The sequence below is a fragment of the Pinus tabuliformis genome, chromosome 2_1 (genome assembly GCF_031772625.1).
Source record: "Pinus tabuliformis cultivar Carrire ecotype Pingquan chromosome 2_1, CPIR1, whole genome shotgun sequence".
In the NCBI taxonomy this organism is placed as follows: domain Eukaryota; kingdom Viridiplantae; phylum Streptophyta; class Pinopsida; order Pinales; family Pinaceae; genus Pinus; species Pinus tabuliformis.
The window spans coordinates 494116021-494141281 of record NC_142299.1 but is presented as its reverse complement, the minus strand read 5'-3'; the positions used below and the strand labels follow the sequence as shown (position 1 = coordinate 494141281).

General features: G+C 42.4%; 1 protein-coding gene across 1 annotated transcript; it reads left to right on the top strand.

Moving 5' to 3' along the window:
* The first annotated feature begins 258 nt into the window (after positions 1-258).
* LOC149201095 (uncharacterized) lies at positions 259-24599 on the top strand. Its single transcript, XM_089401197.1, has 4 exons — positions 259-376; positions 484-625; positions 760-1056; positions 24527-24599. The coding sequence occupies exons 1-4, from the start codon at positions 259-261 to the stop codon at positions 24597-24599; spliced, it is 630 nt and encodes a 209-aa protein (XP_089257323.1).
* Positions 24600-25261: the final 662 nt, after the last annotated feature.

Here is a 25261-nt window from a genome sequence, read left to right as displayed (position 1 = left end):
GAGAAGCCCGCAATGCCTTATTTGTATGAGGGCATGGATAGGGTCAAGGAGGCCATTCATTCCTATTATGCAAACAAGGGTTCTGTTGGCCTTGATAGGCAAATGATGTTATGGGATGTGATCGATAGTCGGTGGACAGGGATGCTTCATCGACCCATTCATGCAGCAGCACTCTTCCTCAACCCCGCATTTTCATACAAATGCAACGTTGATTTTGATGGCGAGGTGATGGAAGGGCTCCATTCCTGAATTCAGAGGATGGTACCTGATCTTGAGCTTCGTAGCAAAATCAATCGCGAGGTACAGTGTTATCAGGATTGTGTTGGCCTATTTGGCTTTGATGATGCCATTAGGGAAAGGGCCCTCTTCATGCCACGTAAGTGACAAGTCATCACTCATTAGAAATTAGAAATTTGAATTTAATTATGTTTTAACTTTTAACTTTTAAGTTTTTGAATTTTTTATTTCATTATTTTGTTGTAGATATTTGGTGGCGAAGCTATGGTGCAAGGGCACCAAATTTGCAAAAATTGGCTATACGAATCTTGAGTCAAACATGTAGCTCTTCAGGGTGTGAGCGCAATTGGAGTGTATTTGAGAAAATACACGCCAAAAAGCGCAACAGGTATAACTTTGAACTCAAGCCTTCAGTTGAGCAATTACACTTATTGTAATTTTTAATTTTTAATTTATGACCTTCAACTTCAAGTGTCAAGAGTCAAGAGTCAAGACTCATTACTCTTTTTGACACTCTTACAGGTTGGAGTTCGCACGCCTCAACGATTTGGTGTATGTGCATTACAACATCCGACTTCGAGTGAGGCAAATAGAATCACCAATGGATCCAGATGCCATTTCCTTAGACAATATTGATGTATTGTCTCCGTGGAGGGTGGAGTCTGAGGAGCCCATATTGGAGGAGTCACCTTCATGGTTAGAGCCAGTGGCAGATGATCCATTAGAGCAGGGGCAGCAAGAGGAGGACTCGGAGTCAGAGGAGCAGCAACACTTAGAGAAGGAGCAGGAGGAGCAGGAGGAGGAGGACACTGTGGGAGCGTCAGCATCAACACCATCTGCTATAGATATAGGACAGCATAGCTCCATGCCTAGCACTCATTATTTGACATTAGGTGCAGAGGCAGGGTCAGGGCCTTCTACTACTAGGGGCAGGCCTGGCAAACAGCCCATCATGTTTTCCCGTAAAAGGGGGAGAGGGCAGTAGATAGATAGCTGCTAGTTTTATTTGTTATGCTACATGTAACTCATGATGATGAGATACTTTTATATATGTGATGTTATTTTGTATTGGTTCTCCACATTTGAGTCCTTGAATGGACAATTATCAGGGATCAGCAGGATTTGGTATCGCCTTTGATATATCATTTCTATTTGACATCATATATATAGTGTTTTCTTCATATTTATGTGCCAATGTGTTTATTTCATGTTGATATTGCTTTATATGTTTAAAAATATGAAAAAAAAATGAATATATTATGCATTTTTTATGCTTGCCGATATTTGCCGATATTTTGCCGATATTTTCGCCGATATTGCCGATAAGATATTTTTTGGACCCTCGCCGATATTTTCCCGATACCGATATTATCAACACTAGTTTGGACAGACTGTACCTGGTTTGGGAGATATTAAAATAATTAATATTTTTAATGGAGTTCCTAAGTCTAAACTTAGGAAAAATAAAATATTAATGGGTATTAATATAAAACTGGATTAAAAGGTTCCAAAAGTCATGGATCAAGCCAAATCTAATCTTAGCCGTTGATTAGAAATTTAATCTCGGCCGTTGAAAGACCAACGAGAAAAGTATAAGAAGGGGCTTGAGGGTCAGTTGGAGAACACACCAGAGTGATCAATCATTCATTTTACTAGAGCGAGGTTGCGAAGCAAAGTTGAATCAGTGATCAGCAACGAGGGACAGTGAGTACAAGGCAAAGAAATAGAGGCAGTATTGAGAGACCAGCGCAGAAGCAGAGAGAGCGAGAGAAGCATCTAGTCAAGATACGCAGAGCCCAACAAAGACAACACAGAGGCCAGAGGGACTACGTCATCCACACAAAGGCTGCTGGAATTACGCAGAGAGTCCCAGAGGCTACGCAGTGCCTCAGAGGGCTGACACAGAGAGCCATGGGGCTGACATAGGTCAGTAGGAGGCTGACGCAGAGGCCAGAAGGGCCAGCACTAAGCTTCAGTTGTGCTGGAGAGGGTTTCGTGGGACAGGTTTTCTAAATACCTATTTCCGGATATAGAGGTATTGTTGCTGTGTATTTTTCTCTGTTGGGTGAGCCAGTTAAGCACCCAGTTGTACTCAGATAGACTGCATAATAATATAACCCTCAAAATAGCTACACTGGTTTTCCCGCATTGGGCTTTTCCGGGGACATTTGTCCAAAAATAACGATGTCACTTGTGTGCGTGTTTTCTTTCAGTTGATGATCTATAGATGTTGTGATTGTATTGTGTTTATTTCCGTATTTAAATGTATTAAATAACTTGCTCGAATTTAAACAAGTAGAATAAATAAACCAGCAAAATATAGATTAAGTTCCTAACGAATAGACTTAGGAATTTCAACATGGTATCAGAGCGTGGTTACAGAACACAGGGAAATCTAAGGCATCAACTTAGCAGAGAGTTTGCAGCAGATTCAGCTTTCCTGAGTGATAGAGTTGATCCTTGTAGAAAGAGACAGAGGAAGGAGTGACGCATAGGGACTGCATCATCAGTCTGGGCCAGAGAGAGGCAGCGCAGAGGCTGAGGAAGACGAATCAGGCTCACGCAGAGGCCAAGAGGGCTGACGCAGTTGGCTGAGGGCGTTGATTTGCCGATACCGGGATTGCACAGAGCCAAGAGGCTCAATCATTCAGTTGTTGAGGCATAGGACGCTGTGGGTAATTTGAGAAGCAAATCTAATGCGGTACTGTGGTCAAAACAGTACCTAACAGGGCAAGACAAAGGTAGAGGAAGTTGCTGCCGAAGCGGATTTCTAGCCAAGGAATCCGGATCAGTGTTGCAGTTGCACAGACGATCGGAGTGGGGCAACATGACGTTGGCAGAAGGATTTCCAAGAGCGAAATCGAGACTCAGAGGGAGTCCAGAAGAGAACTTCCAAAAGGGAAGTAGAGAGACTTAGTACGAGTCAAACCGAGAACTTCCAGGCGGGAAGCAGAGAGAGTCGGAGGAGTCGACATAAGAGCAGCGAGATGGTTGTGAATGGGTTGAGATAAGGATAGGCTGGACGGAGCGTCTAACTTTGTGGTCTAGAAGGCTAGGATCTTGTCCATTCTAGACAGACATCGCATCAAGGGCTTTTCCTTGAAAACTATGACTATCCCAGTTGACCCGGTAGCAATGATAGATACGAGGAGGCAATGGCTAAGGCAAAGTGCATCATCCTTGATGGGGTCAAGGATCATGTGGTACCACATATTGCTGAGATGGAAACAACAAAGAAGATGTGGGACACTTTGAAGACATTGTACCCGCATACTTTCGTGGAGAGGAAGATTCTCCTGGAGAATCACCTAAGGTCATACCAGATGCAGATGGGAGAGCAGATATGTCTTCCTCGGCCGATTGAAGGAGATCCATGACAAGCTAACTTCCATAAGGGCCACGCCAGATGAGGAATTGATGGTGAAGTTCGCACTTAACGCAGTCTCGGAGGATTGGGAGATATCTGTCCAGAGCATACTGGGCAAGGCGAGTCTTCCAAATTGGGAAGAACTGTGGGCGGCTCTTCGCCAAGAGGACATCATCAGGTTGAGCAAGGCGGGGAGTAGCGGGAAAGTGGTCAGGATCAAGAAGGAAGAGGAAGGGGATGTGGCTCTGGCATCTACGGGAAAGCAAGAGAAGAGGAAGAAGAAGGACCTCTCCAAGGTCAGGTGCTTCCATTGTGGGGAACTGGGTCATTTTGCGAACCAGTGTCCTAGGAAGAAGAGTAAGGGAGAGGCTTCCTCCTCGAAGGCAGCGCCAGCGAAGGCGGAGAAAGAATTCGAGGACGATGACGATTGTGCCATGAGTGCTAATGTGCCACTTGAGAAGAAGTGGGGAGACATCAAGTTGTAGTCAAGAGGACTACAAGCAATGAGGGTACCCAACTTCTTGGATTATACCTTGCTACAGGAGCCCCGAAGAGGAGTAGCAGGACTGGCGGATGTAGGTAGAGACAGATGCAGATGAAGCGACAGAGAGTGCTACAGTGCAAGAGTCCCCAGGCAACGCGAGGCTAGCAAGCTGTAACAGTGCGATAGGCATAAGAGTGTTGCAACGGTGCAGTATGGAACAGAGAGGTGTGCAACGGTGCAAGATGCAGGGAGTTGTTGCAGCAACGTAGAGGTCAGTAGAGGGATCACTTGTTAGCGGCAGAGAGAGCTTCAACATCAGGACTGTTTCTAGCCTGACAGGGATGTCAGAAGTTGGGTGGATCAGTTACTTACTTCTCAGTCACTGAGTTGCAGTGCAGTAGCATGATGCAGCATGATGAGAGGGGGATGCAGTGCTGGGAGGATGGACCAGCAGCAGCACGAATGCAGAGGGATCTGCCATACGGATGCAGCAGTGGCACTAGCAGGGCCATGGGCAGCAGTGCAAAGGATGTTGGGCAAGGAGGCCTAGCATTAGCACAGGTACCGATGCTGGATAATCAGTGTGATGTTTAGTGAGGAGTATTACTAGAGCACAGTCCTCACTAAGAGGGAGTGTTGATTTTAGGTAGCCTCTGATGTGATATAGCCATGAAAATTGGTGGAGAGGCTAAAGCACGTGAGATCTCAAAGACCCGGAAATGGTTTGGACAGATTATACCTGGTTTGGGAGATATTAAAATAATTAATATTTTTAATGGAGTTCCTGAGTCTAAACTTAGGAAAAATAAAATATTAATGGGTATTAATATAAAACTCGGTTAGAAGGTTCCAAAAGTCATGGATCAAGCCAAATCTAATCTTCGCTGTTGATTAGAGATTTAATCTCGGTCGTTGAAGGACCAACGAAAAAAGTATAAGAAAAGGCTTAAAGGTCAGTTGGAGAACTCACCAGAGTGATCAGTCATTCATTTTGCTAGAGCGGGGTTGCTAAGAAAAGTTGAATCAGTGATTAGCAGCGAGGGGCAGTGAGTACGAGGCAGAGAGGCAGAGACAGTACTAAGAGACCAGCGCAAAAGCAGAGAAAGCGAGAGCAACAACCAGTCCAGGCTACGCAGAGCCCAATAGAGACAGCGCAGAGGCCAGAGGGACTGCATCATCCATGCAGAGGCTACTGGAGTGACGCAGAAGGTCCCAGAGGCTGCGCAGTGCCTCAGAGGGCTGACACAGAGGGTCCTGGGACTGACGTAGGTCAGCAAAAGGCTCACGTAGAGGCCAGAAGGGCCAACGCTGAGCTTCGATAGTGCCGGGGAGGGTTTCGTGGGACAGATTTTCTAAATACTGTTTATGGATATAGAGGTATTGTTGCCGTGTATTTTTCTTTGTCGGATGAGCTGGTTAGGCATCCAGTTGTACTTAGATAAATTGCATAATAATATAACCCTCAAAATCGCTGCACCGCTTTTCCCGCATTGGGTTTTTCCGGGAACATTTGTCCAAAAATAACGGTGTCACTTGTGTGCTTGTTTTCTTTCAATTGATGATCTGCAGATGTTGTGACTGTATTGTGTTTATTTCGGAATTTAAATGTATTAAAAAACTTGCTCGAATTTAAACAAGTAGAAGAAATAAACTAGCAGAATACAGATTAAATTCCTAATGGATAGACTTAGGAATTTCAACAAACATAGCCCAAAGTATAAAGTCTTCTTTAATCATCAAGCTTCCTTTCAAGCTCTTTAAAGACCTGAGGTAGCTTTTCCAACTGAAGCAAACATCTTGTCATGATCCTCTCCCTCTTTTTGGGATAACTTTATCAAAACGTTGCCATCTATTGCATGCTAAAAGATTTGACTTCTCATTAGCACAATCAAGATACACTTTAAATTGCCCGCTCCTTATGAAGTTGAGTCTTCTCCAAGTAACAACTCTAGAAAGTCCTCTTGCTTTGCTTTGTTCTTCCACTTCTCCCATCTGCTTCCAAAGCCTAGGAAACCCTTGCCATTGACCTGCAACCCTCACTAGGAGGTCATGGAAGAAATATTACAACCAAGCAAAGGATATAAAGACAATAGACTAACAAATGTGAAAATTTCAACTATTTCAACAACTGGGAATTATTCTTTTAATTATAAATTAACAGTTTATTTGCTCACATAAACAATGAATAATTCTCTACTGCAATTTTCCCCAAATTAAAATCTGTGGAAGATAAACTGTAATCTAAGAAATATGCTAGCACACACACATAAAAATTGACACACTTATTTTTGGACAAATGTCCCCAAAAAAACCCAACTTTGGAAAACCAGTGTAGCAACTGAGGGTTTTAATTATTATGCAGTAGTGATATAATCTAAGAACAATATAGATGTCGAAAATTGGCAACCCTACAGAGAAAATACTGGAAAAAATTATCTGAGCGAAATTATCCTCTCTGAGCAATCCCGACACTTGATTGCCTCTAAAAAATCTAGTCGTCCAACTTGGCCTACATAGGCTCTATATCACTCTGGTGCTGCCTGCCACATGTGCCACATGAATCGACTACCAATCTAGCCATCCTATCTACTAATGACTAGGAAAATGCTTCTTCGCCCCTCTGGAAACTATTCCCAGCATCTGGAACATCTTCCCCTCCAACATAATCGAAATTCTCACTTGACACTATGTGTTGCCTCTGCACAGCCTCCTAGAGAAAATCTCAGCCTCTCTGTAAAGTACTCATCGGATCTGGAAAATCTCCCTCCGCCATCACTGTCCCTGCCCCTCTTTATCTCTGCTTCCCTTCTGAATCTCGAACTCTTCCAACAACTGACTAATGCTCTCTGGAATATCAAACTCTCCAAGGAAATCGACCTCTTGTGTGTGTTCTCCATCTACCCATCAACTTCTTATTATAATCTTTTGTTGCACCTCCAGTGTCCGAGATTAAATATTAATCGATGGCTAAGATTATTTCCTTATCGATCCATGTGAGTTTCTAGATGATTCACACATTTCTCAATTAATATTAATTTATTAACCACTTTTCCTAAGTTTAAACTTAAGAAATATTAAAAAATAGGCTAATAATCTAATTGAGGCACTTCTAGGTGGAATTTCAGAAACGATTTATGGGTTATGGAGAACTCTTGTGTTCTAGCTTCTCCAGAAATTTTAGAGACTAGAACACTTTCGATGCTACAAAAGCTAACACTCCCTCTTAGCGAGGAAGGTGTTCTGGTGCTACACTACTGCTACTACACCATGTCTCTGTATCACCCTCTGTCACACTGTTAATGTCTGGCCACTGTGACTGCCTGCCACTGCCCACAAACCACTGTGCAACTCTGATGTTGCATCTATGTTGCTACTGACACTGCTATATTGTTGCCAACTCTACATCTGCAATGCAACTCCCCCTCATCTGTTGTTGCTGCAACTACAACTGAGAAGCATCCAAAATACTGAATCAACTGTGTCTCTATCTTGCATCTATCTCCTGAGTCATGACTGCTACTAGCCTATGCACTTTCCACTAAGGAATCTACGCTACTATTGACTCCTCTACTGAGCCACCTACTCTGCTATCAACACTGCACTATGCTCCTTAGCGCCTGACTGCAACTAGTATGCAACTATCACTCCAGAATCTACCTGCATCACTATCACTGACCCATATTGGTACGGAATACTATGGGTCGTCGTAGCAAGGTAATGATCCATGAGGAGGACACCTTACTGGACCCTGCACAAACTCTACAACTCTAGGATTATAGCTCCATATCGCCCCACTTCACTCCTGTAGGTACAGCTACAACCATAGCGAAATCTTCCTGTAGCCTGGAGGAAAACTTATCTATCTCTTTGAACGCTGCCACCTGGTCCTGCTTCTCCTACTTATCCTTCTTCCCGGTTAGGAGGAGATGTGGGCAGAGCTTCGACAGGAAGAGCTCAAGAGATTGACCAAGGCAGGGAGTAGTGGTAAGGGAGTCAGAGTCAATAAGGAGGAGGAGGAGGATGCAACTCTTGCATCTGCAGGACAACAGGGGCTACAGAAGAGGAAGAAGAAGGACATATCCAAGGTTAAGTGCTTCCATTGTGGGGAGCTGGGACATTATGCATTCTAGTGTCCCAAGAATAAAAGAAAGGGAGAGGCTTCTGACTCAAAGGCAGCTCCAGCTAAGGTGGAGAAAGAGGTCGAGACTGATGATGATTATGCCATGAGTGCTCATGCACCTCTAGAGAAGAGGTGGAGAGACATCAAGTTGTAGTCAAGAGGAATACATACTAGGGGCAGGATCCTTGAGGTGCCCAAACTCTTGGATCACATCCAGCTACGGGAGCCCTTAACGAGAGTAGCATGATGATAGGTGTTGGGTGGAGCAAAGTGTAGTGGAGCAGCAAGGCAGTGCTTGAGTGGAGAAATCTAAGGCAGTGCAGTGGAGGTTATAGCAATGCGAGAGGCACAGAAGAGGTCACAGCAGCACAATGGCAGCAAAGGGAGCACAGGATAGCAGCAGAGGTGGCTTCAACATCACGAGGCTTCCAGACTAACTGGGACGTTAGTATTTGGGAGAAGTCAGTTACTTACTTCTCAGCGACTGAGTTGCAGTGCAGCAGTTAGCAGTGGCAGTTCTAGGGGCAGCATGGGCAGCATGTTGAGAGGGAGCTGCAGTACAAATGTAGCAATGACAGTGGCAGTGTCATGAGCAACAATACAGGAAGAAACAGTGTAGGGAATGTGAGGCAGCAGGCCAAGCATTAGCACAGGTACCAACGCGAAAGATCAGTGTGATGTTTCTATGGTGAAGGATTACTAGAGCAAATTCCTCTCTAAGAGGGAGTGTTGATTTTTGGTAGCGCCGGATGTGATCTAGCCATGAAAATTGGTGGAGAGGTTAAGGCACATGAGATCTCCAAAACCCAAAAATCGTTTGGGGAGAAATTCCACCCGGATGAAGAGATATTAAAATAATTAATATTTTTAATGAGACCCTAAGTCTAAACTTAGGAAAATTAAAATATTAATGTGTATTAATATAAAATGGGTGAGAAAGTTCTAAATGACGAGGATCAAGCCAAATCTAATCTTAGTCGCTGATTAGGGACTTAATCTCAACCGTTGAATCATCAATAGGAAAAGTATAAGAGAAGACTTCAAGGTCAGTTGGAGATACACGAAATTGATCAAGAATTCGATTTTCTAGGGCAGGTTTTGCTAAGAAATCGAGTTAGTGATCTGTTCCAGCGAAGGGAAGTTTGGCGGATGGTCGAGAATACATAGCAGAGAGGCAAAGAGAGTGTCAGAGAGAGCGCAGAGCCTTGAAAGGCTGACGAAGAGGCATCCACGACTCATGTAGAGGCTGAGGCGACCAGACCAGAGGACGCAGAGGGCCAAGAGGTTGACGCAGAGGGCCAAGTGGTTGATGCCAAGGCAATAGATGCTGACGCAGGGAGTGCAAAGGGCTGCAGAGCTGATGGTGGGCTAAAGAGGCAGCGCTAAGTAATTTTCATGGGGCAGACTGAGAGCTGGTTAGCTGACACAAAGTCGTAGAGGGTGATGTAGTCTCTGGAGGGTGACGCAGTTCCTGAGGGTAGCTTGGATAGCTTTCGTTGTCTAGATAATGGAACAGTGGAAGTCACTATGAGGCTATTCATCCGATTGTTGATTAGCTGGAATATCTGTCTCCGAAGAAAAGTATTTCTCCCAAGGAAAATCTCAGAAGGGTGAGCCAATTCTGGCAACCTAGTTGTATTCATAAATCTGCATAATAATAAAACCCTCATATCTGCTACACCGGTTTTCCCGCATTGGGTTTTTCCAGGGACGATTGTCAAAAAACAATGGTGTCCCTTGTGTTGTCTCAGTTATTTCAGTTGTTGATCTGTATATGTGTGAAGGCTGCATTTGTGTTTATTTCAATATTTATATTGACAAATAACTTGTTAATTGAAAGAACAAGTAGGAGATAATAAAGCAGATAATGCAGTAGGGATTTCTAATGTGTGAGACTTAGAAATTTCCACATGGTATCAGAGCAGTTGCAAATCACAGGATGACTGAAGACACCAGCAGAAATCTGAAAATTTGCAGCAAAAGCAATTGTCCCAAGAGACAGCGTTGTTCTAGAGAAGCAGCAGCAAGAGAAGAAGTGATGTAGAGCCTGCATCATCATTTCAAGCCAAGGTAAGGGCCAGTGCAAAGGCAGAGAGAGGCAGAAGAGGCTCACGAAGACCCACGTTATCCTGCTCAGCCAAGTAGGACTGACGCAGTTGGCCGAAGGAGCAGATTCAGCCTTTGTCAGGATTGAGAAGAGCCTGAAAGGCTCAGTTTCTTCAGTTGCCTGGGCTTGGGGAGCTGTGGGCGGATTGTGATTTAAGGAGCAGGTATGACATTGATTCTATCTTTGTAGAATAGTGCCTAAGGAGACAGAGCCAAGGTAGCGGGAATTACTCCTCGACAGATTTCTAGCCAAGAAATCCAAACCCATGTAGCAACAGGCAAAGGAGGATTGGAGAGGAATGATTCAACAGTTGGCCATACGATTTCCAGGAGGGAAGTCGAGACTTAGAGGAAGTCTAGAAGAGGAGTTGAAATGGCAGTAAACGGACTGAGGGATCATGACAGGTTGGACAGGGCTTCCAACTTTGTCATCTAGAAGGTCAGGATCCTAGCAGTGCTCGACAAACATCGCATCAAGGGCTATGCCTTGAAAGTAGTCGTTATCCCAGTTGACCCAGCTGAGAATGAGAAGTATGAGGCAATGATGAGGGTGAAATGCATGATCATAGACAGGGTCAAAGGTCATGTCATACCACATATTGTTGAGCAGAACACATCAAAGGAGATGTGGGACACCCTGACCTCCTTATACAAGGGATCTTCCATGCAGAGGAAGATGCTATTGGAGAACTAGTTGAGGGCATATCAGATGAATAAAGGAGAGCAGATAGATCCATTCCTTCTCAGGTTGGAGGAAATTCGCAACCAACTCACTTCCGTGGGTTCTAGACCAGATCCAGAGTTCATGGTTAGGACTGCCCTGAATGTAGTCTCCGAAGAGTGGGAGACATTTGTCCAAAGTATTTTGGGCAGAGCTACTCTTCCCGATTGGGAGGAGATGTGGGCAGCTCTTCGACAGGAAGATCTCAAGAGATTGACCAAGGCAGGGAGTAGTGGTAAGGGAGTCAGAGTCAAGAAGGAGGAGGAGGGGGATGCAACTCTCGTATCTGGGGGACAACAGGGGCTACAGAAGAGGAAGAAGAAGGACATCAACAAGGTTAAGTGCTTCCATTGTGGGGAACTAGGACATTATGCATCCCAGTGTCCCAAGAAGAAAATCAAGGGAGAGGCTTCCAACTCAAAGGCAGCTCCATCTAAGGCGGAGAAAGAGGTCGAGACTAATGACGATTGTGCCATGAGTGCTCATGCACCTCTAGAGAAGAGGTGGGGAGACATCGATTTGTAGTCAGGAGGACTACATACTAGGGGCAGGATCCTTGAGGTGCCTTAACTCTTGGATCACATCCAACTAAGAAAGCCCTTAACGACAGTAGCATAATGACAGGTTTCAGGTGGAATAAAGTGTAGTGGAGAAGCAAGGCAATGCTTGAGTGCAGAAATCTAAGGCAACGCAGTGGAGGTTGCAGCAGTGCGAGAGGCACATAAGAGGTTGCAACAGCGCAGTGGCAGAAGAGGGAGCGCAAGATTGCAACAGAGGTGGCTTCAACATCATGAGGCTTCCAGACTGACAAGGATGTCACTATTTGGGAGAAGTCAGTTACTTACTTCTCGGTAACTGAGTTGAAGTGCAGCAGTTAGCAGTGGCAGTCCTAAGGGCAACATGGGAAGCATGTTCAGGAGGAGTTGCAGTACAGATGTAGCAGTGACAGTGGAAGTGTCACGAGAAGAAATACAGGAAGCAACAGCGCAAGGAATGTGAGGCAATAGGCCAAGCATCAGCACAGGTACTGATGCGGAAGATCAGTGTGATGTTTCTATGGTGAAGCATTACTAGAGCACATTCCTCGCTAAGAGGGAGTGTTGATTTTTGGTGGCATCGGATGTGCTCTAGCCATGAAAATTGGTGGAGAGGCTAAGGCACATGAGATCTCCAAGACCAGAAATCGTTTGGAGAAATTCCACCTGGATGAAGAGATATTAAAATAATTAATATTTTTAATGAGAACCTAAGTCTAAACTTAGGAAAATTAAAATTTTAATGTGTATTAATAGAAAATGGGTGAGAAAGTTCTTAATGAGGAGGATCAAGCCAAATCTAATCTTAGTTGTTGATTGGGGACTTAATCTCAGCCATTGAATCGTTAACAAGGAAAGTATAAGAGGAGGCTTGAGGGTCAGTTGGAAATACACCAAGTTGATCAAGAATTCGATTTTCTAGGGCAGGGTTTGCTAAGAAATCGAGTTAGTGATCTGTTGCAACGAGGGGAAGTTCGGAAGAAGGTCGAGAATACATAGCAGAGAGGCAAAGAGAGTGTCGGAGAGACAGCGCAGAGCCTTGGAAGGTTGGCGCAGAGGCTGAGGAGGCCAACGCAAAGGTCGCAGAGGCTGATGCAGACAGCGCAGAGGGCTAAAGAGCTCACGCTGGGATGAAGAGGCAGCACTAAGGAATTTTCTTGGGGCAGACTGAGAGCTGGTTAGCTGACGCAGAGTCGTAGAGGGTGACGCAGTTCTTGAGGGTAGCTTGGAGCAGCTTTCGCTGTCCAACTAAGGGAAAAGTCAAAGTCACTGTGAGGCTATTCATCTAGTTGTTGATTAGCCGGAATATCTATCTCCGAAGAAAGGTGCTTCTGCCAAGGAAAATCTCTGAAGGGTGAGCCAATTCTGGCACCCTAGTTGTATTCAAAAATCTGCATAATAATAAAACCCTCATATATGTTGCACTGGTTTTCCCGCATTGGGCTTTTCCGGAGACAATTGTCCAAAAACAACGGTGTCCCTTGTGTTGTCCCAGTTATTTCAGTTGTTGATCTCTATATGTGTGAAGGTTGCATTTGTGTTTATTTCAGTATTTGTATTGATAAATAACTTGTTAATTGAAAGAACAAGTAGGAGATAATAAACCAGATAATGCATTAGGGATTTCTGATGTGTTAGACTTGAAATTTCCACACTAAGTACTACCACTCATGAGCTGTTGAGACATAGTGTGAGGGCTACCAAGCCTTGTGCCCTAAGTACTGTTGTCTTGGAGCAGCAAGAAGACAATTGGAAGTGTTATGCTTGAAGCTTATGATCAGACAGTTTGGAGAACCAAGAGGTATGTAAGAAGGCAACTTAAAAAATACCTTATGTTCAGTTACCTTTGGAAGAACTAAGGGATTGACAGAAGGAAGATTGAAGAGTTGGGTGTGCAAGTGAATCTAAAGTAGTAGAGGACCTCATGAGCAACAGTGAAAGAGGCATTGGAGTAGCAGTACCCTCTGCAAGTATAGGTGGCAAAGGACCTGCCAGGTGTTCAAGGTACGTGGACTGAAAGGACTAAGTTGAGCGCTCCTTCAGCAAGACAAATGTGTCTTGTTCAAGGGCGAAATTACTGTCATACATTGTTTTCATCAAACCCCAGTCTTTTCCTTGTATCAGGTCTAATTGTAAGGGCACAATCCCTAGTACGAGAGCCCTATGTTTGTTGTATTAAAGTTGTAACATGACAAGTTTTGGGTTGACAAATTCTATTATGTACTACATTGATTCACTATTGTACATTTTCCGTGGTGCAAAGTGCTTGTGTTGTAGCATTTTAGTGTGTTTGTGAATGTGTTCTAGACATAAACTTGAATATGAATTGCCAATGAAAAATCCACATGGTCCACTCAACCAAGCCCAGAGTATATAGTCTTATTTAATCATGAAGTTTCCTTTCAAGCTCTTCAAAGACCTGAGGTAGTTTTTCCAACTAAAGCAAACATCTTCTCATGATCCTCTCCCTCTTTGTGGGATAACTTTATCAAAACTTGCTTCGATGTTTCCATCTATTGCATGCTAAAAAATTTGACTTCTCAATGGCACAATCAAGGCATACTTCAAATTGCTCGCTCCATATGAACTCGAGCCTTCTCCGAGTAACAACTCTAGAAAGTCCTCTTGCTTTGCTTCGTTCTTCCACTTCTTCCATCTGCTACGAAAGCCTCGGAAACCCTTGCCATCGACCTGAAAGCCTCACCAGGAGGTCATGGAAGAAATATTACAACCAAAAAAAGGATATAAAGACAATAAACTAACTAATGTGAAAATTTCAACTATTGCAACAACTAGAAATTATTCTTCTAACTATAAATTAATTAACAGTTTATTTGCTCACACAAACAACAAATAATTCTCTACTGCAATTTTCACCAAATTAAAATATGTGGAAGATAAACTGGAATTTGAGAAATATGCTAGCACGCACACATAAAAATTGACACACTTATTTTCGGACAAAAGTCCACAGAAAAACCCAACTTGGGAAAAACAGTGTAGCAACTGAGGGTTTTAATTATTATGCAGCAGTGATATAATCCAAGTACAATCTAGATGTCGAAAATTGGCAATCCTGAAGAGAAAATACTGTCAAAAATTATCTGAGTGAAATTACCCTCTCCGAGCAATCCCGACACTTGATTGCCTCTAAAAAATCTAGTCGTGCAAATTGGCCTAGGCAACCTGTGCATCACTCTAGAGCTACCTGCCACACATGCCACATGAATCGACTACCAATCTAGCCGTCCTGCCTACAGCGGCACTTTGGAATCTATTCCCAACCTCTGGAACATCTTCCCCTCCAACAAAATCGATGAACATCTTCCTCTTCCAGCAACTGAATACCACTCTGTGGAAATCAATCTCTCCAAGGAAACTGACCTCTTGTGTGCGTTCTCCATCTACCCATCGACTTCTTCTTATAATATTTTGTTGGACCTCCAATGGCCAAGATTAAATCTTAATCGATGGCTAAGATTATTTTCCTATCGATCCATGGGAGTTTCTAGATGATTCACACCTTTCTCAATTAATATTAATTAATTAGCCACTTTGTCTAAGTTTAAACTTAGGAAATATTAAAAATAAGCTAATAATCTAATTGAAGCACTTCTAGGTGGAATTTCAGAAATGATTTGTGGGTTATGGAGAACTCTTGTGTTCTAGCCTCTCCACAAATTTTAGAGACTAGAACACTTTTGATGCCACAAGAGCTAACACTCCCTCTTAGCGAGGAAGGTGTTCTAGTGCTGCACTGCTACTACTACACCCTGTCTCTATCACACTGTTAATGTCTGGCCACTGTGATTGCCTGCCACTGCCCACAAACCACTGCGCAACTCAGATTTTGCATTTCTGTTGCTGCTAACACTGCTATATTGTTGCCAACTCTACATCTGCATTGCAACTCCCTCTCATCTGCCGTATCTGCAGCTACAACTGAGAAGCATCCAAAATACTAAATCAACTGTCTCTATGTTGCATCTGTCTCCTGAGTCATGACTCCTACTAGCTTGTGCACTGTCCACTAAGGAATCTATGCTACTGCTGACTCCTCTACAGAGCCACCTACTCTGTTGTCAACACTGCACTGCGCTCCTCAGCACTTGACTGCAACTCGTCTACAACTATCACTCCAAAATCTGACTGCATCACTAACACTGATCCATCTTGCTACTGAATACTGTGGGCCCCCGTAGCAAGGTAATGATCCATGAGGAGGACACCTTACTGGACCCTTCCCAAACTCTGCAACTCTGGGACTATAGCTCCATATCACCCCACTTCACTCTTGTAGGTATAGCTACAAGCATAGTGAAATCTTCCTCTAGCCTGGAGGACAACTTATCTATCTCTGTGAACGCTACCGCCTAGTCCTGCTTCTCCTACTTGTCCTTCTTCCTTAGAGGACACTGAGTACTGTAGTGGCCAAACTCGCCACACCTGAACCACTTGGCCTTAGATAGGCCCCTCTTCTTCTTCTTCTTCCCTCGACCCTTTGATGCTAGGGCCACATTCTCCCCTTCCTTCTCACCCTTGCTGCTGCTTCCGCTGATGTTGCTTTTCAATAGAGCTCGCCTCAATTCCTCCTACTGAAAGTCTAACCACATCACATCCCATCTAGGCAATGTGTCTCTGCCCGAGATACTTTGGACAAACACTTTCCACTCATATGAAACATTATTTAGTGCCAAACAAACAAGCTTGGTTGGTTGAGGTGCCTTCCCAATGGCTACAAGTTGATCATGAACCTCTTGAATCGTGGTGAGCAAGGCATCTATGCTTTCATCATCCCGATGCTCCTCAGTTTCTCCTGTAGGATCATCTTCCGCTGCTCGGAAACACTATGATATAGCTAGGAGAGAGCATCCCACCTCCTTGGTCATTCCTTTGTTTGCCACATGTGAGACTATATAATCTCGGACTCCATCCAAGATCATCCTCTTCGCCATCTCTTTTCTATACTTCTTCAACTAATCTGAACCCTAGGCTACTATCACCACATTCTCTGCATAGGTATGTAGGCCATATTCATCTAGAAGGAAGAACATCCTAACGTTCTAGATGACATAGTTTGAGGCTCCCTCCAACCTATCCTGATCTCCGAGCCCAACTCTGGCCATCTCTGAATCTGGTCAAAAAACTCCCTCTTCCTCTGCTTGGCTACTAAATCTGCTATTCACACTCCCTTCTAGAGTGAGAAAAAATGTATATGGCAACTACCAACTACAACTAGGAAAATTAGATTTCTGGTCTACAAATGCTCTGAGAGAAATTCTCTCTACGTATGCACTTTCTCTTCCAGCCGACACTGATTATGTTATTGCAAACAACTACAAGAACCCTTCTACGTCCAAACAACGAATCTACCCAGCAAAAATACTAGATTGTTGATCCCTCTGCCTGCTAGAATCACTGAATCTGACAAGTTGAATTTTTCTACCAAACCGTACAAAAAAAAAAAAAAATTGCCAAGCAATTCGAATTGCCTAACATAGACTCTGTGCAACCGCCAAAAATTTATCCTACTGCTCATCCAACCCATACAAAAAATAAAAAAATAAAAAAAATTGCCCAACGATTAGAATTGCCTCGCATAGACTCTGTGCAACTACCAAAAATTTATCCTGCTACTCCCTCTGAATAGCGAATTTCTGCCTCCACTTCTAAGCTTCCCTGTCTGATCAAAATCGCTCTGATACCTTGTGAAAATTTCAACTTTTGCATGTACTTGAAATTATTCTTCTAACTATAAATTATTTAACAGTGTATTTTCCCACACAAACAATGAAAAGTTCTCTACAACGATTTTCACCAAATTAAATTTTTGGGGGATGATAAACTGGAATCTGAGAAATATGCTAGCACACACACATACAAATTGACACACTTATTTTTGGACAAATGTCCCCGGTAAAACTGAACTTCGGAAAACCAGTGCAACAACTAAGGGTTTTAATTATTATGCAACAGTGATATAATCTGAGTACAATCTGGATGTCGAAAACTGGAAATCCTGCAAAGAAAATACTTGTAAAAATTATCTGAGGGAAATTACCCTCTCCAATCAATCCCAGCACTTGACTACCTCTGAAAAAGCTAGCGGTCCATCTTGGCCTGCGCAGGCTCTACGTCACTTTGGAACTTCTTGCCACACATGCTACTTGAATTGATTGTCAATCTAGCCATCCTGACTACTGCTGACTCGGAAAATGCTTCTTCGGCCCTCTGGAAACTCTTCTCGGCCTCCGGAACATCTTCCCCTCTAGAAAAATAGAACTGTCACTTGAGGATCTACGTAGTAACCTCCTAGAGAAAATCTTGGCCTCTCTACAAAATCTAGAAAATCTTCCTCTGACCTCACTATCCCCACCCTTCTCTGTCTCTGCATCCCTTCTGAAGCTCGAACTTTTCCGGCAACTAAGTGATACTCTCTGGAAAATAGACCACTTGTGTGTGTTTTCCATCTACCCATCGACATCTTCTTATAATCTTATGTTGGACCTCCAACGACCAAGATTAAATGTTAACCGATGGCTAAGATTATATCCCTGTTGATCCATGTGAGTTTCTAGATGATTCACGCCTTTCTCAATTAATATTGATTTATTAACCTGTTTTCATAAGTTTAGACTCAGGAAATATTAAAACATAGGCTAATAATCTAATTGAGACACTTCTAGGTGGAATTTCTAGAAATGATTTATGGGTTATGGATAACTCCTATGTTCTATCCTCTCCACAACGTTTTGAGACTAGAACACTTTCGATGCTACAAAAACTAACAACAAATAGACAACAAAAATAATAATAATCAAAGAGGAGAATTGTAGAATACTTATCATTTGAAGAAATTCAACTCCCTCTTTATCTTAGACATCTTGCATTATTCGTGCAAATTTAACGTCCTCGTCCTCAACATGAGCATTATGAACTAGGATTTCCATAATATTCCTAATAGGAAATTAATAGTGAATAACAAAAAAACATGCTCGTGAACAACACCCAAAATTGCAAACATATATAAATATCAGAGACACATATATATAGGCAGCAAAATTGCGTCTTTATATTAAATTTGAGCTAGATAATTACAACATAGTGAGGGAAAGAGGAACCTGGGCCTGCTACAGTAAGCAAGAAAAAACCCAGGTTGAGAAATCACTGCCCAAGTGCCCGAATATCAGCGCCAATAAGCTATGTGCAGACCCAGTAAATTCCTGCTCCTACTGCTGGAAGCAAATGGTGATATCTTCCACTCTTGTACTCAAAACCTCCTGAAATTGTTGTTGGTGCCTCTCCACAATTTACTCAGCAAAACCTAGAAAGGAATTTTCCCTAGACCAACCACCTGAAAAAACCCACAAAATGGTGCAAATTACAAGCTAAGTAGTAAAACACATTGCTAAAAAAAAGGGGATTTCTAGGCTAAATACTACCCGGAAAATTCTGCAAATTCAACGGGACCTCTCCTCCAAATACCCATAAAAACACAAAAATATTTAGGCCCCAATCCAATTCTCCAGAAAGCCCACAATTGTGTGCGTTGGCCCAACTCGTCCTCCTATGCAGATTGATAGAGCAAGCCGTGGATTCCTCTTCTAAAGTTTCCAAGAATTTCCCTCTGAAATTTCCTTGCAAATTTCTCCACAAAATCCCTATCCTTTGAGCTCTTATTTCACACCAAAATCACCCACTAAAACCCCGTTCGAACTCCCAGGCAATGATGGCCTGCGCAGGCCCTAGAAATGCTCCAAGTCGAGATGGGAAATTCCTCCACACTCATCCCTGTAAATTCCTTCCATCCACCAACAAATATGCAAAGTAAACTTCCCTAAAAGTCCAAAAAAATTGCTAGTCTTATAGCTACCTCGTCAAGGAATGCGTGTTCCCTTTCCAACACCTAGTCAACTCACAAGATGGGTCAAATTCTCTGGCAAATGATTGTGGAATAAATCTGCAATGAAGAAATCAAACTCCCCTAGAGTGGCACTCGAAGTCCACTGAAGGAGAGTGGCACTCGAAGTCCACAAAAGTTCAATTCAGATATTTTCAAAAGGTACCAAAATAGAGGTCACTTATGCTATTTATAGTTGTTGCTTCTCTTCTCTCTTTGTCAGCTCCACAATTTGACCTCCTTGCCTCTTCCCTCTTCCCTCTAATTTGACTTCCTCGAGGAGTGTGAATTTCCTCATGGGGTGGCCCCCACATCCCACTATGTGATTAATCTTCCCTTTGTCTAATGTATGGGGCCTCCTCTACCACACCAAATTAAATTAATTAACTTTCACCCACTTTTCCTATGTTTGTACCCAAAATTGTTCTCCATCCAAAATATGCAAAATTGAGAAATGCACTTAGCAGATTCTAATTGGAAGGGATATTATAGTCCTCGCCACCAAAAATTGCTTGTTCTCAAGCAATTCCTGAGCAACCGCCCCCTCTAACTGTTGATCACCACTAGTAATACAAGGGTCCCAAATGTGTTGTTGAGTCGTCCCCAATATCTGTTGTCTGGTCATGAAGCAATCCCTTGATACCTGGATCCTAAGCCAACCTGTTCACTATGAACAACCCCTTTCTTCACTCATTGCCCAGCCAAGTATGGGTACGAGAAGCCCTTTGCATACTATCAATAAGTAGAGCATCATGATAATGTAGGACTCTGTCCAACTCCCCATGAAGCTACCCTATAGAGTAGTCTGCCTCCTTCCCTCCAAGAGTAAACACCTGAAGATACAACCCAATCCCCATGGGAATCATGAAGTCTCTCCCGCATGGGCTTCCAATGATATCCTCCCACTAACCAACTTGCCATGTTAATGAAATCCCCCATGTCATCAGCAAATCACAAAAGCCCACTGGAAGATCTGAATGATCTCCTCGAGTGGTAGTGAGTTTGTCCCTAAAGGTCGCTAAGTTGTCCAATAGTGCGATGCTTGGGTCCCATGCTAATCTTAGATGGGCACCATCATGTTGTTGCCGCACCATTTTAACTATGACAGACTGTCCATTGTGCACACATTGTATCCTCCTCTCCTAGAACCCGATGGCAAAATATCAATGCAAGCTAAGCTCTTCCTGCCTAAGCATCCCCATGATGCCAATATCTTCCCATCCACCAATAATCCTGATCCTAAGCAACGATGGAAAAACTTGCCTTGCCAAACAAAGGAGGCCTCAGCGATTCCCCATGTGTCAGTCCCAACGTGAGATAGATCACCCTCTACTATGGTCCTGCTCCTCATGAAATGGAGTGTCTTGTTAGCCAACTGAATCTCCAGATTCCATAGCCAGACTAGCTGCGACATAGCTTTGACAATTGTTGGAATCCATCAGTGCCTCATCCCTAATCCCTGCATGCAATCAATATATAGGCTTCATATATCATGAACTAATCTAATGCATGCTAAGTTGTCATGTCCCTGCCACTACGTACTACTGATGACCGCTAGAAGCCACATGTGCCACATAGCTACCCCCTAAATGCAGCCAATAGATGGGTATCTGATACTCGAAATCGACTCAGCGTATATGAATCCGTCCTACTCCAGCCAATCATCACCACTATATCTGTCATCCACCCTCTCGATAATGTGACAATATTGGGAAATTGCCTCAATTGCACATGGTATCCTCTGCTCATGCAAGGTCCCTACATGCCCTATGGAAAGAGTGGCACACGTCTCCCACATGACCAGCTCCCTAGGTGTAGGCTCAGTGATGAACGATATTCCAGCCCTGCAAAAGATCACCTCATTTCCAAACCGGTGGCTGTCAACTCGCGTACTAATCCCATGCCATTGTTGAGAAGTCTCTTCCCTGGTGCGCTAAGTTCCATCCAAATATCTCGGGTGAGCTCCCCGTCCCCTGATACTCATGCTGAGAGTGTCAAAGGACAACAGAGAAATCATTTCATCCTGTAAGGGATTTAGAAGAGAGAGAGGCGTGTGAGTCCCCATGGATATCATCATGTATCGCTCATCTACGTCCCCGTCGATCCTGCGTGAACTACACCCAAACATATGCGTGGTGTCTCCGTCCATAAGTCTCCTTGGAGGCAACACACCAAGACCCCGTTGTGAAACACCCTAAGCCCCTGCATAACACCGAGCATCCCATTACTCCTCGACATGTCGTCGTACACTATGGAGCAAGGTTACTTGGGAGCCGGAGCAGGAGCAACATTTTCATAAGCTCCCGGTTTGGGAGCGATTCCGGGAGCGTTTTTTATATAATATATATTCTTTTATATTTTTTATATTTTGATGCATCTATGTCAACAAAATCATGTTGAATGATGAATTAGATATAAAAAACATAGATTCAACCATATAACAACAATCATCTAGAAGTTATAATCTTCATCAACCACATCCACAAACTACTCACATAGTAACATACAACATATTGAGTCTCATGATTCATCAATCTTAAAGTTTCAAGCTTTCAAAATTCAATATTTAACATTTATCATCATTGATCACCAAAGTTGTACTTGTAAGGTAAGTATAACCATTATAAAAAATAATGTCTAACATGAAATGCAATGTTATAAAAAGAAATGAAATGAAACAACTTTCAACTTTCATAAAGCATCATATTCATAATTCATTACCAATGAGTTATAATTGCCAACTTCAAACTTAAATTGTCATATATTGTTTACAAGAAGTATCATAACAAATATGAAAGAGTCAATAGTTAAAAACTACTAGAAACTAGAAAAGACAAGTAAATCTATTATCTATTGCTAATGCTTGGGCCTCTTGCCGCCACGAGAAATGTCTAATTTTTTAGTCTTGTTGGAAAATCAAGATCTTTGTCATTGATATCACCCTCTAAGCATTAACATAAGATAGAAAAAGCATAGCATGTCAAGTCAAGATTTTGTTTGAGTGATGCATACATTTTTAAGAGGGTCATGATAGAGGAGTTTGACAACCAATGTCACTAACATTAAGGTACATAGAGGGATTGGTGCTCTTGACTAAATAAGAGTTCCATACCTAATACATGACAAAATCCAATGGAAACATTGCAATCCCCCCAAACCTGAAAAATTGACAAGTCTGCTGGACTTTGAATGAAATCTAAAATTCTACTTTCTCCATATGAAATCCAATGAGGTCGGAACCACTCTCAAACATCCTGAGTCATGTCACGGTAATGTTAAAAATTTAAGTAAAAGGATGAAAATGAAGATTAAGGAGAATGTCACTTCTCCTTAATCTTCATTTTCATCCATTTACTTTAACAATTTAACATTATCATGAATCGCATATGAATACTAGGGTCATGCACTTGATCATTAGGCTGCCCCACTCAAAACTTATTTGTTTCTTCCGAAAAAAAAATCATTTGGAATATTACTGCAAAAAAAAATTGCAAAAAAGATTAAACACTCCCGAAAAACCAAGGAGCATTTTTTTTGCCGAGAAAGCGCTCACGCCCGGAGTGAAAATTGGGAGCAGGGACATGAGGGGGTGGGGCGCTCCCCTGCAACCTTACTGTGGACTACCCCTATAAACCACTAAATACCCCCTGCTACTACTGTACTACATCGTACTATCTCGTGTCCTACCTGTGTCACTGCACCTGACAATCCCTGCATGTACTCAATGTCATGTGAGTTACTCCTCTTACTCAACGTAATCCAACACACTACGACACACCACCATGCATCTCCATGCCTACTTGTGAGCCACTCCTCAACGTTGGATGCTCCTACACACCCCTGGATGTTATGGCCTACAACTGTGATAGTGTTGTCGCACAAAGTGTCTAGGCACCGCGACAAGGCTCAGAGTAAGGGCTATCACTCTTAATCCTTACTCACTTTGTCTAGACTCTCTCCTAGACAAGTCAAGGGGGGTAGTCCCTAAGGTAAATGGATGAGGATAGCCTGTGAAACACAGAATCTAAGAGATTATAATGATGGACAACTTGATGAATCTAAAGCAAGTCTTGGTCAATTAAGATGGATAGATTAAAATAAGACACAATCGCAAGATATAAATGACTACAGACCAATGCCTTTAATATTTGAATTAACCATAAACTAAATAAAACAAGTTATCCAAAGAAGACTATAGATGTGGAAAAACGACGATCATGAATAATTAGATGTAAAATGCCCGAAACTTTATCACACAAGATATTCTAGATTTAAAATGATTTTCATTAACTGCCCAGATCTAGGTTTAGTTTACCACTTTCCTATAGTTAACCTTTAGATATAAAAAATTCAAGCGTGTTTAACTATAGAAAAATAAAAATGTTGATACCACAAAAGTTCTCTTATAGATTTTATCCTTAGGACAAAAAGACACCAAGAAGGAATTTTAAAGATTGACAAATTTAATTAGTCTTTAGGAAAACTTCTTCAATGTGCTAAGCAAGACTTAATGTGGTAAATGATTAATTAAGATCTTTTAATGTGACCAAAATAAATCAAAAGATTTAATAATTTTTTAATCGACCAGAGGCCACATAAAAAAAACTAAAATCTTCTAACGTGAAAAATCGCCTTTGGTTTTAAGTTTTTAGATGGTCTCGAAGTCACAATAAAAATGAAGCCCTTTCTTTTATTTTTTTAGTTTTTTAGGGTTTTTGGATTTTTTCAAAAAAATTATATTTTTTTATGTTTAAATTTTTTTTAATGTTTTTCAAATCAAAATCATAAAAAAAAAAGTGAAACTAAAAGGAATCAAGTTGAAAATTAAGAAATAAAAAGAAAACAAAAATAAAAGCCAAAAGAAAAAAAAATGAATTTTAAAACTAAAGCTAACCAAAGAAAAGAATTAAGCTAACCTAAATCATAGATGAAAATAAAAAGAAATTCTGATGTTGCTAACCTTTACTCACGCATACATAATATACAACAAAAGTTCAAATGAATAAAATCAAGACCAACTCAAACACATAAAAAAAACGTGTTTTTCGTTTGCAGGTTTAAGGAACGCTTAGACGGCGTGGAAGAAGTCGACAGGCAGATAGAAAGGAGGGCGAGCGAGGAGCAGTGAAAATGGAATTGGAATGTAAGGCCACAGGTTGCAGATTTCGAAGGGAGCAGCAGGAAGGGTGAGGTATGCGGACAGTGGGATTTATTACAACAAATGCAAAGATTTGCGGGTAGAGAAGATGGACGAGAGGAGTGGCTATGGATGGCTGCAAGCAGGAGGGAGAAATGCGGAACGAGAGGAGGGTTTAGCTTCGAGAGGGATGGAGGAGGGTTTTTAGGTTGGCAGTTTGAGGCCGCACGCAGATGTATGGCAGCAAGAGAGAGGGACGCAGGAAACAACGAGAAAAAGGACGCAGCGTCGTATGCGGATGGGCAGTGTATGGAATAGCTACAGTTGTGGGTTTTAGGAGCAGAATGGATGGCAAGGAGCCGACAGATGAGAGATAGGGAGCCAGATGGAGGCGCAGGAGAGCAGAGAGAAGAGGAATCCGCAGGTTTGTGAAGAATGCAGGCAGCAGCAAAACGCTATGAGCCTTCTAAAAAAAATTCGAAATTGCACAGTGAACTCCACAAATTAGGGCGCAAATCAAAGAAAACAATCAACAAGCTAGTGGCCCAGAAATCCCTTAAAAAAATTCCGAAAATTTTAATTAAAATGTCAAATCCAATTGCTTCAGATTTATCAGCGAAAACCCTTAAAAAAAATTCTCCACATTAAAAGAT

Excerpts from the sequence above, each read along its gene's own strand:
- LOC149201095 (XM_089401197.1), top strand. The coding sequence starts at position 259 with ATGGTACCTGATCTTGAGCTTCGTAGCAAAATCAATCGCGAGGTACAG. Across the intron at positions 626-759 it reads CACGCCAAAAAGCGCAACAG|GTTGGAGTTCGCACGCCTCA; the intron begins GTATAACTTTGA and ends ACACTCTTACAG. Across the intron at positions 1,057-24,526 it reads GAGGAGGACACTGTGGGAGC|GTTTAAGGAACGCTTAGACG; the intron begins GTCAGCATCAAC and ends TTTCGTTTGCAG.